This window comes from Myxine glutinosa, chromosome 8 (genome assembly GCF_964187855.1).
Source record: "Myxine glutinosa chromosome 8, kmMyxGlut1.1, whole genome shotgun sequence".
NCBI classification, from domain to species: Eukaryota; Metazoa; Chordata; class Myxini; order Myxiniformes; family Myxinidae; genus Myxine; species Myxine glutinosa.
This window is the reverse complement of record NC_136268.1, coordinates 74410895-74427396: the sequence shown is the minus strand read 5'-3', so window position 1 is coordinate 74427396 and position 16502 is coordinate 74410895. Positions and strand designations below refer to the sequence as shown.

At 44.9% G+C, this 16502-nt stretch overlaps 1 protein-coding gene across 1 annotated transcript; it reads left to right on the top strand.

Moving 5' to 3' along the window:
- The first annotated feature begins 200 nt into the window (after window positions 1-200).
- On the top strand, window positions 201-16197 carry LOC137432594 (elongation factor 1-alpha, oocyte form-like). Its single transcript, XM_068124643.2, has 8 exons — window positions 201-295; window positions 423-626; window positions 9956-10135; window positions 14069-14365; window positions 14444-14594; window positions 14679-14935; window positions 15051-15285; window positions 15854-16197. The coding sequence occupies exons 2-8, from the start codon at window positions 483-485 to the stop codon at window positions 15970-15972; spliced, it is 1383 nt and encodes a 460-aa protein (XP_067980744.1). The 5' UTR covers window positions 201-295; window positions 423-482; the 3' UTR covers window positions 15973-16197.
- The last annotated feature ends 305 nt before the right edge of the window (window positions 16198-16502 follow it).

The window sequence follows — 16502 nt, the reverse complement described above, 5'->3', positions numbered from 1 at the left end:
CTGTGTGAGAAAACATGTTCTATGAACTCTCTAGTTAATCGCGTAATTGATGTGAACTCGAGCTAATTTCTGCCTAATAATTCCAAACGTTTGAGGATACCCTCAGCCTCAGGTGATTGGCTGGCGGGATGAAGGGTGTGGCCTCGTAAACTATAAGTGCGCTTCAAACATTCAAATTGACTACGATGCTGTACCGTAAATGTAGTTTGTAACTTGGCCTCTCTTTAGCATTGGGCGTCCGAGAATTGTCCTGTACAGTGGGCCGAGAACTTTTTTTTTTCCCTTCCATAACTTGGTAAGTGCTGTTTTATTTATTTAAATCGATGAAGACGACAAGCATAATTAATTTATCGGTTTGTGGTTCAATTAAAATTGCTTTGATCTTAGACGTTATTAATTAATTCTATTGTTTTTGATGGAAGGTTGCCGTCTTTGCGAGTGGTTGGTTCGATCTTGTGGGTGCTTGAGATCTATTTCCAGTCATGGGTAAGGAGAAGATCCACATAAGCATCGTGGTTATTGGTCATGTGGACTCTGGCAAGTCCACCAGCACAGGCCACTTGATCTACAAATGTGGTGGCATCGACAAGCGAACCATCGAGAAGTTTGAGAAGGAGGCCAATGAGGTGGGTGCTTTTACCGCGAAGGTTTGTTAGTCAGGTAGCTTAGGACCGGATTTGAGATGGGTATGGATGTTCTGGACAAAAGCGCCAATTTTTTTTTCCCATATGTTGCCCGTTTCTTTGGCTTTCCATTTTTGATAGAAACCACTTCCTCCGAATACATTATGGCGGCCATCTTGGATTGGATTGGATCATCTTGGATTTTCAAGCTGGCCGCCATGTAAAAACCTAAATCTACCAGTATCTTGGCTTCTAAGCCACTTGGGATCACAATCTTGGTGTCTAAACATGCTTTTTCTGGGTCAAGGAATACGATACCATTTAGAAAAGCAACAGACGATTTTTCTTCACACAAAGAAGAAACAACATAAAACTTGGAGAAAAAAAAACAACCCCGGAATACTGTTAATGTACCATAGTCACTGAAAATACTGCAAAGACTAACTATATCGACTGTAAATGTGACTATCTTATCACACACACCACTGCACATGCATTTTATTCCCAGCCTACTTCTCGGTGACGACTGCAGAGCTCGGTGCACTTCCGGCGTGCCTTTCTGCATGCACACCTTGCGCCACATCCACTTCGAATCTTGCAGCTACATTTGACTAGTTCACTGCAGGCCTTGGAGACCGCATGTAACATGTTCCACACAGGAACCCATGTATTGCTGTCCTCGAGAGTCCAGCCCCAACCTTCTGGAGTAGGTGCGTGTTCAATCTGTTAACTGGTGCACCTTATTCCTGCCTGATATGCAACTCGCTTTGTGTGCTGCAAGAGTGCATCCTGTGTTGGGGGAAGTCACTGTTTCCCCATTATGGCAAAACTGCTCCTTTCTAGCTTCATCCACACGGTCTTATCACACAGGATAACAGTGAAGTGTTCCAGCAGCTGGAAATTTTGAGCACCAACCTCTACTTCTGTGTGAGGATGAAGTGCCATGTAGGTAAAGGCACAAGTCGCATCGTGATAGCAGTTCCAAGCCTCCCATGCTGACTTCTTGCTGCTTCCAAAGAATGCAAATGTCGTATCGCATCCCGTGAAACTGTGAAAGATAGGGAGAGCCAGGGATTTCTCCCTACCCAGGTCTTCGTAGATATCATTAATGTGGTGATGTGTAAAGTTATTGCCCGGACCAAAGGCAACCCAAATGCTCATCTTGGCCCAGGGTGATCAGGTGATTGAACTTGCCAATGAGAATCACCACTACATCAGTGTCAACAGTGCACACCAGACAGTTGGTAGTCATTCTGAAGAGCATCATGTAAGTGGATCAGCAGCCTGGTGTTCGCTTCCTCATGATCACATGGTGCCATGGGTCGGTTCCTTGAAGAATAGCTGTGACACCAGATGTGATTATTTCCTTCTCTTCAGGGCAATCCACAATGGCAATCTTGTTGTAAAGGAATGCAAACGGTTCCTGTTTGTTGGCTGGGTCCCGTAAGAGGTCTGCACAGTTTTCTGGGAGCTTGTTCTTGCCCGCAACCTTTCTCCAAACACCCTTTCCTCTTTTCTCTAGTGGATTATTTGATGCTGCTGGGGATGTATGTGTCCCATACTATATCGACTCTTGGAGTTTTCTAGTTTTAGGATTTATGGAACAAAGCCCCGATCAGCATACTCAAATGTCAGTGTTGGTAGTGGGGAGCAAGTGCACCACAGCAACTCGATCAAGAAGCTTCATGTCAATGGAATCAGGAGGATCATTGTGGGTGTCTTTGGCCAGAATGTTCTTTCCTAAGAACAGATCGGATTTCTTTCCTAAGTGCAATTTTCCATCAGATAGTGAAGGTTGGGAAAGGATTGTTCTCATGGCTGAAGAATGTACTCGTGTCACGAAACCTGTGCTGCATCATGATGTACAGGTGAGAACAGAACATCATCCTTGAGTGTAGGGAGATCTTTCCCACTTGTTTGGTCTTGGCTTTTGGCTGTGGACAACTGAAGAAGGGCATTCTTCTTGATCGGCTCATGAATGGAGGATGTGCGATCGATAACAACTACTTTGTAATATTTGGCATACTGATACTTTCCTAGACTATGTACTGTTCGCACCGTGTGCACCACAGATTCATCCAAAGCATCCCGTATGTGTACGCGTGTATACAAGATTGAGGCTTGTGTAAGAGCTAACATTAATCGCGTAAAAACAAACTGACAAAAAACATGGTCAAGAGAGCGGGAGACAAGATTGGGAGAGAAGGAAGTACACAAGCACAACAGTAGAGAGCAGAGACATCGGGCGATCTTTGGGGGGAGTGGGGGAGTGGGGGTTGGGAAGGGGGAGGGTGTAGGGAAGGGAAGGGAAGCGGGGGGGGGGGGGAGAGAAGCATGGGATGCGAGAGGTATAAAACACATGGACACTGCTAGGACTTCAAGGAAAGAAGTTATTTCAGAAAAGTGGATCTGGGGTGAATTAACAGGGGTAGAAAAGATCAAGGTTTTGGATAGGGGAAGATGAGAGATGGCAGTGAACAGCTGTTTTAAAGACCTGGAGGGAGGAGTAGGATTGAAGAGTGAGGGACTTTGTTCCAGAGGTGGGGGAAAAGAGGAATGAGAGTGAAGGTGAGCAGAGGGTCTTGATTTTGGCAGTTTCACCCTCAGAGGGTTGCTGGCATATCTTGTACGTCCCCTAGGAATATTTGGTGGACAGAGCACAGACAGCTGGGGGAGCTAGGCCGGAGAGGAGTCGGTCGAAGGTAGAAAGACGACCAACCTGCCTGCGTTGTCAGTGAAAGGCCCTCGGAGTTTGCTTCATCGCCGGAGATTCCAACAATTCTGAAAGCTTTGGTTTCAACCGTGAAGACAAGCTTGGTGTGAGGTAGGAGCACCAGCCCAGAGGGGAGAACAGTATTCCATTGTGCTGCGGATGAAAGCCTTATATGTGGTAAGGAGCTCAGGTGTGCCAAGGAAGGACTTCGCATGACGGGGGATGCCCAGACGGAGGACTGGCTTTGGAGGCCAGCTTGGAAATGTGGTTTTCCCAGGAAAGATAATGGTAGATAGCAAGACCCAAAAGCTTGAGTGCCAGAACTTCTTGGAATGGATTGTTCAGAAAGTAGATGGGAGGTTTGTCCAGTCGGTCTTTTTGGAGACATAGCGAGAGATTTGTCAGGATTGAAAGACATGTTCCACTTGTTTGACCAGTGATTTTGTCCAGGTCTGCAGAGTGAGGAGGCTGCAGGCTGCCGATCTGAGGGATGGGGTATGGAGTGGCAGAGAGGAGTAATCAGCAAAGACAGAGGATTTTCAAGAGTCAGATCATTGGTGAAGACCAGAAAAAGCACAGGGCCCAGAACACTGCCTTGGGGAACTCCAGCCTGAACAGGAAGGGGAGATGAGAGAAACCCATTCAGGGCCACACGTTGACGATGACCAGAGACTTCTGTACCATTTCCTGCCTCCACGCCCCCTTGGCTTCATCACTGTTCCCTCGGTGTGCATTTAAGCATCATCCTGGAGCGTTGCCAGTGGTAAAGCAGTCACCTGGTGAGTATGCCTTGTTCTGGTCGGATGTGAGGCCTTCAGAAACAAGTGGGTGGTGCCAAAATTGTAAGATTAGCTTGTCAGCGCATTGGTCCATCCGGATCCCTCCAAGTAGTCACCATACGTTTTCCACATCGCCATCTCTGTGCAGGCCACCAAACATTGCTTTGAATGTATCCTCTGTGTGTCAGGCCAGTTCCACTGAGTGAACAGGGCAAGAGCATAGAATGGTGCATCAAAGGCTATAAACTGGTATCTGTCCAGGATTGAGAAATTCTGTAGCCCAATGTAGCATATTGATTCCATGCTTTATCATAGCTGCAGTAGTTGTCTTTTCATAGAAAAGCATCAAGAGCTGGGTAAGGGTGGTGTGCTGATCTGCTGATGCATCTTGCATCGAATGCTGACCAGGTAATGTCACCTTTTTCAACTTTATCTTTCTCCATCTGTTGTCTAGCATGCTCCAGCCAGCTCTTCTCCTTCAATTGTGCACCTAGCAGTTGTCCGTCTTGGTGCTGATGCATTTGACATTTGTGGGACTGACCCTTTTGCTGTCTTCAAAGTCACAGCTGGCACTGTGGTGAAGCTGTCTGGCAACTGGTGATTCTTCTTGGTATCGGCCAAAGGCAGTCTGTCTTTCTGCTTCTCTCCCAAATTAGACGAAGTGGGAAACTGAAACAGACTGATTCCTGTGCCATGAAATGGCCCCTTGTCAGTTGTACTTGAAGGATTGTGATCCAAGTTTTCAAGCGCACCAACAGTAAACAGTCCACATTGCAGCTGAGCAGGAACCACAGCTCCGTTGCCCTGAAAGTTCTTACAGACAGCAGTCGCAATCTGGCTCTCAAGCTGAAGAACTGTCATAACTTACACTGAGACCCAAGTCGTATAGCTGTGATCTTTTTTTGACCTGGTCTCTGTGAATCTTAATTCCAATGTACAGCGGCAATGGTGGTTCCCTGTCCAGGGAATGCCGACACTTAGCAGAAGTCGATGCATGTTTCTTGAAGTTTAAGAGAATGGGTCTGAGATTGTGAGGTTTGCCTGTGAGTCTGTGGAATCTTGGTCTTTCAGGTCAGCACCATTCAACAGCATAGACACACAAGGGTATTGCGAGTAGATTGCCCTGATCCTTGTTGACAACCAGAAGGAAATTTGCCATCAAAGTGGAAACCGTTGTAGCTGACAATATATTTGTGCACTATCTTGCAAGCCTTGAGGCCGATTTATGCTTTTGCGTCTGCGAGTCTGCAAACATGCATGGGTGTTTGCCAACATACTTGCAGGTAACATTAACGCATGCAATACAGCGCAGGCACATTTACTAAAACTAAATGTACAGAAAACGAAGAACCCAGAAATGGAAACCCGTTTCCACCTCTGGTAAAAGTGTAAACATTCCGTTTGAATGTTTTGGTTCTTTATCTTAGTTGTTTGTCTGGGCCCCAATGCTACCGGATATACTTCCCTGCTCAACCAATCAGCGTTTTTTGACACACATGACCACAGCTACGCGCGATTAGTTGAGATTTTGGAGGTGTGCGTATTGTCCCCTCTGTGAGCCTCTGCAGAGAAACGCAGAGATGTTTACATGCATCTTCGCAGAAACATAACTCTGGCTTTAGCCAGCAGTAATGCATCACCTTCATAATCGCATGCCATGGCTTGCTTTAGCATTTGCTGCATACAATGTTCAAAATACCTAAATCTAATTTTTGCCACTACTTTGCTCTTGTGCTTGCGGGAAGTATGCTGAACTTTCTCCTTGAATCGGGTTTTTAGTCTCCTCAACACCAAGGTATCGTACTTTGTGTTCATACAGCTGATGTAAGACCGAAAATTTGAAGTACAAGGTCCCATTTTCTACATGAGTAAAGGGCTCCACAAATGCTCTTGCCTTTTTCATCTTTTCCTCAGAAGAGCCTCACGATTCCTGCTCATTTTGCTGCATCAGTGATCTGTATTGATTCCGTAGTTATGTTAAGCACTGCAGATGATATTTTAGCCTCGAGTGCTTTGAGATCGCCACCTTCTATTCTAGCCATTAACTGTTTCCTGCAGCTCGGTAGCCATCTGTCTTATGGTCTCATCCACTCCGTGTTCTAAATTAATGTAGGTGTCCATCCTCTGACAAAACAGACCATTTTGTCAATCGACTGGTGCCGAGGCAGTTTAACCCAGTGTGCCCTATCCTTGTCATACTTTTTGGTAGCTCTCTCCAACTTCTCTTTGCTGAACTTGCCATATCAAGATTTGTGCCATGCACCCTGGTTTTGGACCAATTCACCTAGTCATTTCTTCTCCAAAGTTAAGCACCACTGGCAATGTGGCCAGTGCTCTGAAAGATTTTGTTATTCAGGAAGTTGTTTGGTTCTGACTTGTTCCTGCTTCTTTTTGCATTGTGTGCATTTCAGAAGCTCTGTAGTCTTTTCTTGACAGATCATGCACATGGTCCATGCTAGTCGACCTGAAAATAAATGAAATTATTAATTTCTTAAGAAATCATCCTTATGAAATAATCATCCTTATGAAACATGTCACTTAACTTCTCCATCTGTTTTACTTATTTTTCTTTCCTCTGTTGATGTAACTGTTCTGCCTGGGAAATGTTTTTTTTTTTGTTTTTTTACATGAACAAGCCTTTTATTTTTGACCAAATAACCAATGTAACACTATCCTAAATGGTGTAGTTGTAGTCCTTGACCGTGAAAATGCATGTTTAGATGCCAAATTATGATCCTAAGTGACTTGGAAGCTGAGATATTGAAATAAGTTTTTACATGATGCCATTTTAAAAATCCAAGATGGCCGCAATAATTTATTTGGAGGAAGTGGTTCCTCCCAAAAATGGAGAGCAAAAGCTCTGGGTAGCATGTGGGGGAAAATTTAGCACTTTTGTCCAGAACGGCTACATCCATTTGCTTAGCTGCTTGACTATTAGTAATTGTGGGAATTCTGTGCCCAGGGTTGCCAACGCCGTGCCAAAGGCACCCAATTGGGCTCCTTTGGACTTGCCTGCCACTCCCCTCGTCAAAAGTTGGGCTACTCATATCAAGGCGTGGCACATAAATGTTTTGTTTGTTTTTTTTGTTTGTTTTTTTTTCCCCATACTTTTGGAGCACAACATGTTGGAGCATATTTTTGAAGTTGCAACGAGCATGCCGTCACGACGATTGGATCATGTGATTGGGCTGTTGGGCATGGCCACTGGAGGGCGTGGGGAGTGGGGGGAGGGAATGGGTTATATGTTCCGTTCGTTATTATTGATGCCAAATGATGCCACTATTAATATTTAGTATTGATAAATATATGCTTTGTCACAATTATCATTGTTTTTATTTATTTTGGAATGTCATGTTGTGGAAGCACGTATTGGTCTGCTCCATCTATGCCACTGCCTTCTATACACCAACATGATGCATATTTAAAACGTGGGAATTTCTTCTGGATTATTTATAGTTAATTAGCCTAATCAACACGGATCATGACTGATTTTGGTGTATTAAATTCCACATCAGAAAGCTGCAGTACAACACCACACACACACACACACACACACACACACACACACACACACACACACACACACACACACACACACACACACACACACGAAGAACGGGTGTGTCTGACAAACAATCGAAATGATTGGTAACTTAAAGACATTATCAAAATGACCAACGCTTTTCGCGGCTCAGGAAAGAGACCGAGCAAAACACACTGGGTGATATATAAACGAACGAGCGAAATATACTTTGGGTAGTGTATAAATGAGAACGAGCGAAAAAACGATATCGATGTTAAAGAGCGTATCCATATCTTGACATACGAGCACCTTCTATTTTTGTAAAACTCCAAAATTATGTTTTTAAAATGAAAAGTGCCCTCAGGCGATTCTGAAGAAGTAAAAACATTTGGTGTCTTTTGGTCCATTTGCTGAGCTTTGGCAAAATTTTAGTTGGCAACCCTGGCTGTGCCTGTTATCTTGCAGGGAATTGCTCCTATGACCCTAATTATTGGGTTTGGCTATCTAATGTCTACAAATGGCAATGTTCACACTTTTCCTTTTCGACCTTTTGGCACAACTTGTTTGCAGCTGCACCTTGGGCAAGGCTCAAGTCTGTGCCTCGTGTTTAGGACCTTTAAGAGGGCATCATGCTTTGTGTGACAGTAATCCAGATAGTGATTGTAAATGCTCACCTAGTTTTTATCTGTTGTATGAACTTTATGGAAAAAAATTTTTCCCATAAATTGAGTTCGCATGAAATTGGTTTCAAAAATGTTAATTTGTATTGAATTGTACCGCATTGGTATATTTAGTAGGCTGTGTAATATACTGTTGTGGTTTTGGGAAACTGCTCAGAAGGAATGGCAACCACAATACAATTCCCTTAGAATAGTTGTTTCAAAGCAGAACATTATCTTAGTCCCTTCCCCTTATATGGGTTAGTATGCTGTTATGCGTTGGGGAGGGAAAGACAGGCCTTCCACTCATAAGCGGAAGCCAGGCAGATGCACAAAGATTGCATCCAGATATTGATTCAGTCTTTAAGGACAGAAGACGGGCCAAAGGCCTCGAGGGTGGATGCCAGCAACATTTTCTGGACGGGGAACTTTTCAAATGCACCCAAGACTATTGGGTTCTGCACCAGGTAAAAGTCCCTTGGAGAGGGCTTGTGGGGGCAGGGGAAGCGACACCACCAATCAGCAGCCCAAAACACCTTAAACAGCCCCCACCCTTGGGAGGGGCATTTGGAAAGGCCTTGGACTTTGTTTTTCCCTCTGCGCACGTGGCCTGCCAGCCGGTCTCGATGCTCCCTCTCGCTGAACGTGTGCACGATTACTCTCTGTACGAGGCCATGACTTTGTTCTCTGTGCGTGCCTGCTGGTTTCACTCTGCACGTGGTCATCAGACTTTCTGCATGAGATCCGACGTGCTCTCTCTCTCCACGTGTTACTGGCTCTTACCGGCTCTTACCTGCATGGTTCCCGACGCACTCGTTCTGCCGAGTCCCTGATGCTTTTTACCTGCTCGTGTTTGTGCTGGGAATCGCCTTTGCCTTTTTGTGCTGGAGGCGGCCATTTTTCTGGTGTTGTGCTCGTTGGTGAATCGCGACAAGGTGCTGGTAACATTGTAACCATTTTGCTGCTGACATGATCACAATGTTCGCCCCCCCCCCCCCCCCACTCGTGTGAATGTGGGGCTAGGTGCCCACGTCGTGTTTATTTGTTGTAATCGTCATAAGACATAGATTAAGCTAAGTTTCTGCTTCTTGTCCCTTTTTCTTTCCGATCGATAACTTGCACTGTAAATACTTGTAATTAAATGGAATCTTTAACCTTTCCTTTCCCTCTGTCCGTGAATGTCTTTTCTTTCATTGGTCCACCATTGCTCGCACCCAGAGTATCGATCGGCCCTAACAAAGTTAGTATCGGCCCTATGGTCACCAGCGGTTGCTCGGCCAATTCAATTTCCATCCAGGAACAAAGGAAAGTGGTGTACCGCCGGAGGGCATGGTACGTTTCCCGATTGAAACAGTCACGTCATGCAGGTAAGCAGTGTTGGAAGACTGGACCCTGCCATCGTGTGACAGACCAATTTGCGATCGTAACCTGCCAAAGTATGAAGTTATTCGTGCACAGTAGCTTCAGGTCCGCTAAATTCAGGAGGGAACAGAGGCTAATCCTCTCGAAGTAGACCTGGACCGTAACAATACCATTGCACGATGCCATGCCCTGCTCCGTTAGTGCATGTATAAATTAATCACAGCAGCTGTACTGACTTGATGATGCTTTCTATGAACTTGGAGGCAGTTACAATCATTGTGTTGCTGGACCTGCAGATGGGTAAAGGCTCCTTCAAGTATGCCTGGGTCCTGGATAAGCTGAAGGCCGAGCGAGAGCGTGGCATCACAATTGACATCTCCTTGTGGAAATTTGAAACTCCAAAGTTCTATGTGACCATCATCGATGCTCCAGGCCATCGAGACTTTATCAAGAACATGATCACAGGCACTTCTCAGGTATGCAATTGAGTTGGAGTTTCTGTTGCGTGCAGAGGGTCCTTATTCTCCTACCACCTCCCCCTAGTACTTCTAACTGGAGGAAGTTGTGTAAATTATGATAAATAATTTGCTGTAAATTCCACTCTGTCCAGACCTTTGAGCTATGACAGCTAATATAATGTTTTAAATGTTTGCACCTCCTCAGGTTAGACCAAACCGTTGACGTGCAATGGTGCGCATCACCTTGGTAGGCTGGTCCAACACTCATGAAGGATTGGTGCTTCCTCCACTTGCTGTCCGTTTTGTGACATGACGTGGCTTGAGCAGTCAGCATTTCCTCCTTTATCCACAGTTGGCTGTGGGTGCAGGGTATTATTATTATTATTTTTTTGAGAATGGTGGCACAAATTGATGTCCCTTTAGGCCAAACCATATAGGCACAACATTTGGTTAGTTATTTGGGGACGATTGGTCAGAATAAATAATGAAGTCGTGCACTGAAAATAGTACTTTGTATTTAACCGATTCAAAGAAGGGCCAAACATCAACCTCTGGTGACTGTTCTTCCGTGACCCATGGGCGACTTCACATCATGTGCCAGCACAGGGAGTGGAAGGTTTTGGACCTTTAGCACGCCGTTATAATCTGCAGTTCCCCTTCCATGCTGGAGTACTTCCGGGGAACCACTGTCTCACTTCTCCCTCCTTGGGCTCGAGCTGCATGGTGTATTGGAAGTGTGCTGGCCTCCAGGTTTGCTGTGACGGAGTCAGCGTGGGGGGTGGAGGGGCTGCCAATCTCTGCAAAACCTGTGCTAAACAGGTGGTCATGGAACTGAGGGAGGGAGAGGGGGCATGGCAATAAAGGGAACACTATCTGTTTTACATGGAAACAGCTGAGTGGACTTCAGGGTTTTCATCGTACTTTTCCTCACTGTGCTCTTTGACACGTGCACAAATCCTCCCATGCTTCACATTTCCGGCTTTTTGTCACTTACTGACGTTCTTTCTGACTTCTTTTCTTCCTGGACTTTTATGCATCTTTCACACAAAAGAGCACCTTTTTGGTAGCTGCCACCTCGCATTGTGGCATTAGAGATACCTGCAGACAATGGCTTTCGGCCAGTAAATATCCAGCAAGCGCATACAACCAACCTAGGTGCTGTCGAAGCAGAGGAAAAGGGTGTGGGTGGCAAGTCAGATACGTGGGTGATCTCAGCTTCAACCTGCTTCTGAAAGATACGTATATATAGGAAGACAACTTTTCTCGCCCATCTTTGGGTGTCTGGATCCATTTATTAGTCCCCTACCAGTGTACACCAGAGGGGACTATAGGTTTGCACCTCCGTCCCTCTGTCTATCGGTCCATCCCTCAAAGAACAGTTTTTTGGACTTTTTTTCTAAACTCTTAATGCTAATGATTTCAAACTTGGGACATGGTTTCCTCATGATAGCTTACAGATCAAGTTCGAACTTCACGACGTTTCGATCATTTTTGACAAAGTTATGGCACTTTGAACTTTGGTAATTTCCCCAACAGTTTTCTGGACGACAGACTGCCGGTAGGGGACATGTATTGCAGCGCAATACTCAATGCTTGAAAAAATGCATTTATTGTAAAAGGTCTAAGTTTGTAAGGCATCTGAGGGTGGGCTTGGTGTGTATGGGATAAGTGGGAATGTGCTGTAAATTTATGAGTATTGCTTGCTTTGCCCTTTTCTGAATTTCCCCATTCCAATTCCCCAACTGCCATTTCTCTTGCCAATGTCATGCTTGAGGGCTTGTGTGAATGATTGTTTTAAGGCCATTTTCCCCGCTAGAGCAGGGGTTAGCCTTGCGGGCCCCATGACGATCATGGTTCCCTGTTTGAGGCAATGTTTTATGGCCGGATGCCCTTCCTGACACCAACCCTTAGTCGCCTCTTACGATGTGCAGGGATATGGTGTACCTATTCTAAATCGGGGTACACACTGTGATCATTCAGCCCAGCAAGCTGGTACTCAATTTGCCGACCTCGGAAGGATGACAGGCTGAGTCAACCCCCCTAGTGTTAATTCAGCGATCGACCGGGATTCGAACCCAGGATCCTAGGACCCCAAGCTAGCACCCTAACCGCTAAGCCAACACCAGGATATATTATGCTGCGTATTTAAAAACAAACAAAAAAAAAAAACATTGGATTGTTTATTTAGTATTGTGACTTGTCCTGTTCGGGTTTGATCTGAGGTGGTGCTCCTGGGGCAATATTGGTCTCGGTGAATAATTGAAATTGTAGACGATGGAGTGCAACACGTAACGTTCTTACCCGGCCAAATGGTAGCGATTACTTGATTGTGGGTACAGTTGCGCATCTGCTTCATTCATCTGAGGTAAACTGACCCTGGACAAATCTGGCCAGAGGTGAGTGCTTGAGATGCCAGGCTTTCAGAGTTGGCTGCCTATGCTGCCATCACAGGATAAATGGGTTATGTCAGCATCTACCAAAGGGTGTCTTTGCCTGCCTGCGTCTTCCCCCGCAAAATTGTGCAAGCTCCCAAACACTGATCGTTTAGCTTTTGGTCTTTCAGCCCAGCATGCTGGGAATTGGACCTGGGGTCGCTGATATCACCACCTAAACTACTCGGTCGGGAGTTGTATTTGGGACACTGCTCGAATCCCATCACCTGTAATTTTATTGCACCCTGATCCGTTCTGTTCCAGTCTTCCATGAGCTTTGACTTGATGCAAAAAAATAAAATAATAATAATAGCGTAAGGACTCGACTTTGTTATCCCTTTTACACCTCACCCAGTGACCCGATGCCCACGGCACTAATGGATTTACGATCTACGAACCGCGCTCTTTGTTTATCACGTACAGCCATACTCGAAAAATCTGAATTAGCCGACGTTGGGGCCCAAAAGCATCCGATTAACTGCCGATACGACACCATCTTATTGGCGTCTGCTGGGTGAAGGCGAAGCAAGCTGTTCGCTGATTGGACAGTCGAAGGCGACATCAAGCCGTCCACTGAGTGGACAATCCTGAGCATGCATTTGTGCCGGTGTCGTCGATCGTGGTGTACGCTAACCTCATCAGGTGGGTTTACCATAATTTCTTCCATATACTGTGATTACAACGAAGTGAAACCGATCAGCAGCCCATCAGTATCATATAAAGCAATAAATAAGGCTTCAGCTTCTGAAAGCTTAAAACAAAGTGTACTTCGCCGAGTGACGAAAAGTAGGCCTAGGCCCTACCTATCCAGTTGTTTCCGTTGTGGCCATGATCTCAACTGGTGTAGGCCATGTGGTGTAGGGTAGGTCATGATCGCCCCCACCCCCCCCCTCGTTTCGTGACACCCCTTTCGTTTCACCAACTCCTGCATCTGCCACCGTTCATGATTATCAAAGTAGGCTTTACAGGCTTTACCCTGTCGTTGTTCATATACGCACTCTTCATTCTCATCTTTCTTCCTAACTCTTACTTGGACAAGCAAATCCCCTATGCCATCCATAATGGTACACTCTATCCATACACCACATCCTCCCTTCCGTGGATGTTCCACGGGTTTCGGCTAGTAATAATAATAGTAATGTGTTTATGCATATGTATATATATATATAATTTCTTTTTTTGGTTTCAACTCTTTTACTGCAAAATATTTGTTCAAATCTACAGCACTTCCTCCAGTTAGTGTAAATTATTGCAAGATGCTGGTTATAATGAATTATTGCACAAAATCGATTCTAAGATTTCTTCTTTTGATTGGTCCAGATGTTTCCAAAGTCCCTATCCAGCACTTTCCCTGCCCCTCCCCCCACCCCCCTTCCAGTTTTTTGCAAGTCACCAGCGATATACCTAGTGTAGGTCCTGATTTGAATATTGCTGTAATAACCAAAATGGGCAACATATCTAATTTTTTACCCATCGTTTTACTGTGCTGATTGGTTTTACTGGCATGACTGAGTTGCAGGCAGACTGTGCAGTGCTCATCGTGGCTGCAAGTACCGGAGAGTTTGAGGCAGGCATTTCAAAGAACGGGCAGACCCGTGAGCATGCCTTGCTCGCCTACACGCTTGGAGTTAAACAGCTCATCGTTGGCGTCAACAAGATGGACTCCACGGAGCCTCCTTTCAACCAGAAGCGTTTCGATGAGATTGTGAAGGAAGTAAGCAGTTACGTGAAGAAGATTGGATTCAACCCGGCAACTGTTGCTTTCGTGCCCATTTCTGGCTGGCACGGGGACAACATGATGGAAGCCAGCAAAAATGTAAGGGCGAGTTGTTTAAAAACAATAATAATAATTTGACTGGGTTGACTATTACAGGAATGAAACAATGTTTTGTAGATGCCATGGTTCAAGAACTGGACCATATCTAGGAAGAGTGGTGATTCAACCGGTGTGACTTTAATCGCTGCTTTAGATTCTATCCAGCCTCCATCACGCCCAACTAAGCTGCCACTCCGGCTACCTTTGCAAGATGTGTACAAGATTGGAGGTTAGATGCTGGAAGGGATGGGATGTGATGTGATTTTAATTTTATCTTGGTTTTTGCTTGACATTTGATGCCAATTGTGACCAGGTATTGGCACCGTACCAGTTGGCAGAGTGGAGACTGGTGTGCTGAAGCCATGTGCGATTGTGGTTTTTGCCCCATGTAACCTGGTGACTGAGGTCAAGTCTGTGGAGATGCATCATGAAGCACTGCAGGAAGCTCTTCCTGGGGATAACGTAGGCTTTAATGTGAAGAACATTTCAGTGAAGGAAATACATCGAGGATATGTGGTGGGAGATAGCAAAAATGACCCTCCTCAGCAAACGGCGTCATTTACCTCTCAGGTATTCACCTGTTTCTTTGTTTGTTTGTTTTTGTGTCTCTCTCTTAGCGCTTGCATAGTGTAATCGATTGCTAACATGCTGATTTGGTAAATTGCCCAAGATTTGCCTTTTGCAGGTTATTATTCTGAACCATCCTGGGCATATAGCTGCTGGATATTCACCTGTGGTGGACTGCCATACCGCACACATATCGTGCAAGTTTTCTGAACTGAAGGAGAAGATTGACCGACGCTCTGGAAAGAAACTAGAAGATAACCCCAAGTTTGTGAAATCCGGTGATGCTGCTATGATAGAAATGACCCCCATGAAGCCAATGTGCGTGGAGATATTTTCCAAGTATGCACCGCTGGGTAAGTTTCTTACCGAATGTAACTGCATTTGTGCCTCCCAAAGCGAGATTTCCTGATTTTGTATGATCAAAGTGGTGCTGTTCTGACCCTGAAATTTTATACCAGCTTTGGTCTTTATTCCCTCCAGTATTTTCATTTGTACAAACTATCAGATTATTTTTCCCTTTGATTTTTTTGAGCTAGTCCTTGGTCCTTTTAAAATGGCTTGACACTTTCACAGGAGCTCCAATTTTGCTCACCTGCATCTGAGACCTTGGCATTTTTGCAAAAGTTAGTAAGATTTCACTTTTTCAATCTGATTAAATGTTCAGGTAGATGGCAAATGTAAGCAACTTTATTTTCTAATACTGGAGGCAACCAACGTGTTTCATTCTCCAAATTGCATCTTTTGTCCAGTGATATGCAGCTGCTGAGTGAATTGCAAATTTGTGGTGCATTAAAATTATTGGACCTTTCTTCCCCCAATAATCATTTTCCCATCTGCTTGCTGGTCATGGTGGTCCCATTTTTTTCCCCATTTATTCAGACTTTGTCCATGGGTTGCACTGCTCTCACCTTTCACTTCCAGGTCGGTTTGCTGTGCGGGACATGCGGCAGACTGTGGCTGTTGGGGTGATCAAGGCTGTTGAGAAAAAGGTGTTGACGAGTAAATTAACAAAATCTGCACAAAAGTCACAGAAGAAATAGTTTTCCTTTTCTAAAATGGGAATGTTCAATGCTATGTTGAATTTATGCTTGAATGGACTTTCCCTCCACCACCCCCCTTTTGGGGGGGGGGGGGGGGGAGGGAGACTGAAGCAGAAGAATTGATCACTTAATGAGTTGCAACCTGTTGCGTTAAACTAGAGCAATTTATTTTGTGGAATGTTGTATTTGTTTTCCAAATCTAGAAATAAAAACGAGTTTGTATCAGTTGGTGATTCTGATTTATTTGTTTTGCTTAGCGTTGCATTTTAATGGATTGTTTGTTTTTTGCGACCATCTTGAATTAGCTTGGATCTCAGACAAGCTCAAGGCACTTAACATCAGTTCTGAAGTTATTCCCTGCCATGGTTTCCCAAAACTGTTAAAGTGGTAGGGTTCGAAGTTGAGATGACAATCAATGATCCAACATGTACTACCCGATGCATGTTGAGCGGTTTTCAGGTCTGTTTTGTCATTTTATGATCTCGGAACAACTTGTTTGAATCGAATGTTATTTTGAACATGAACAGGAA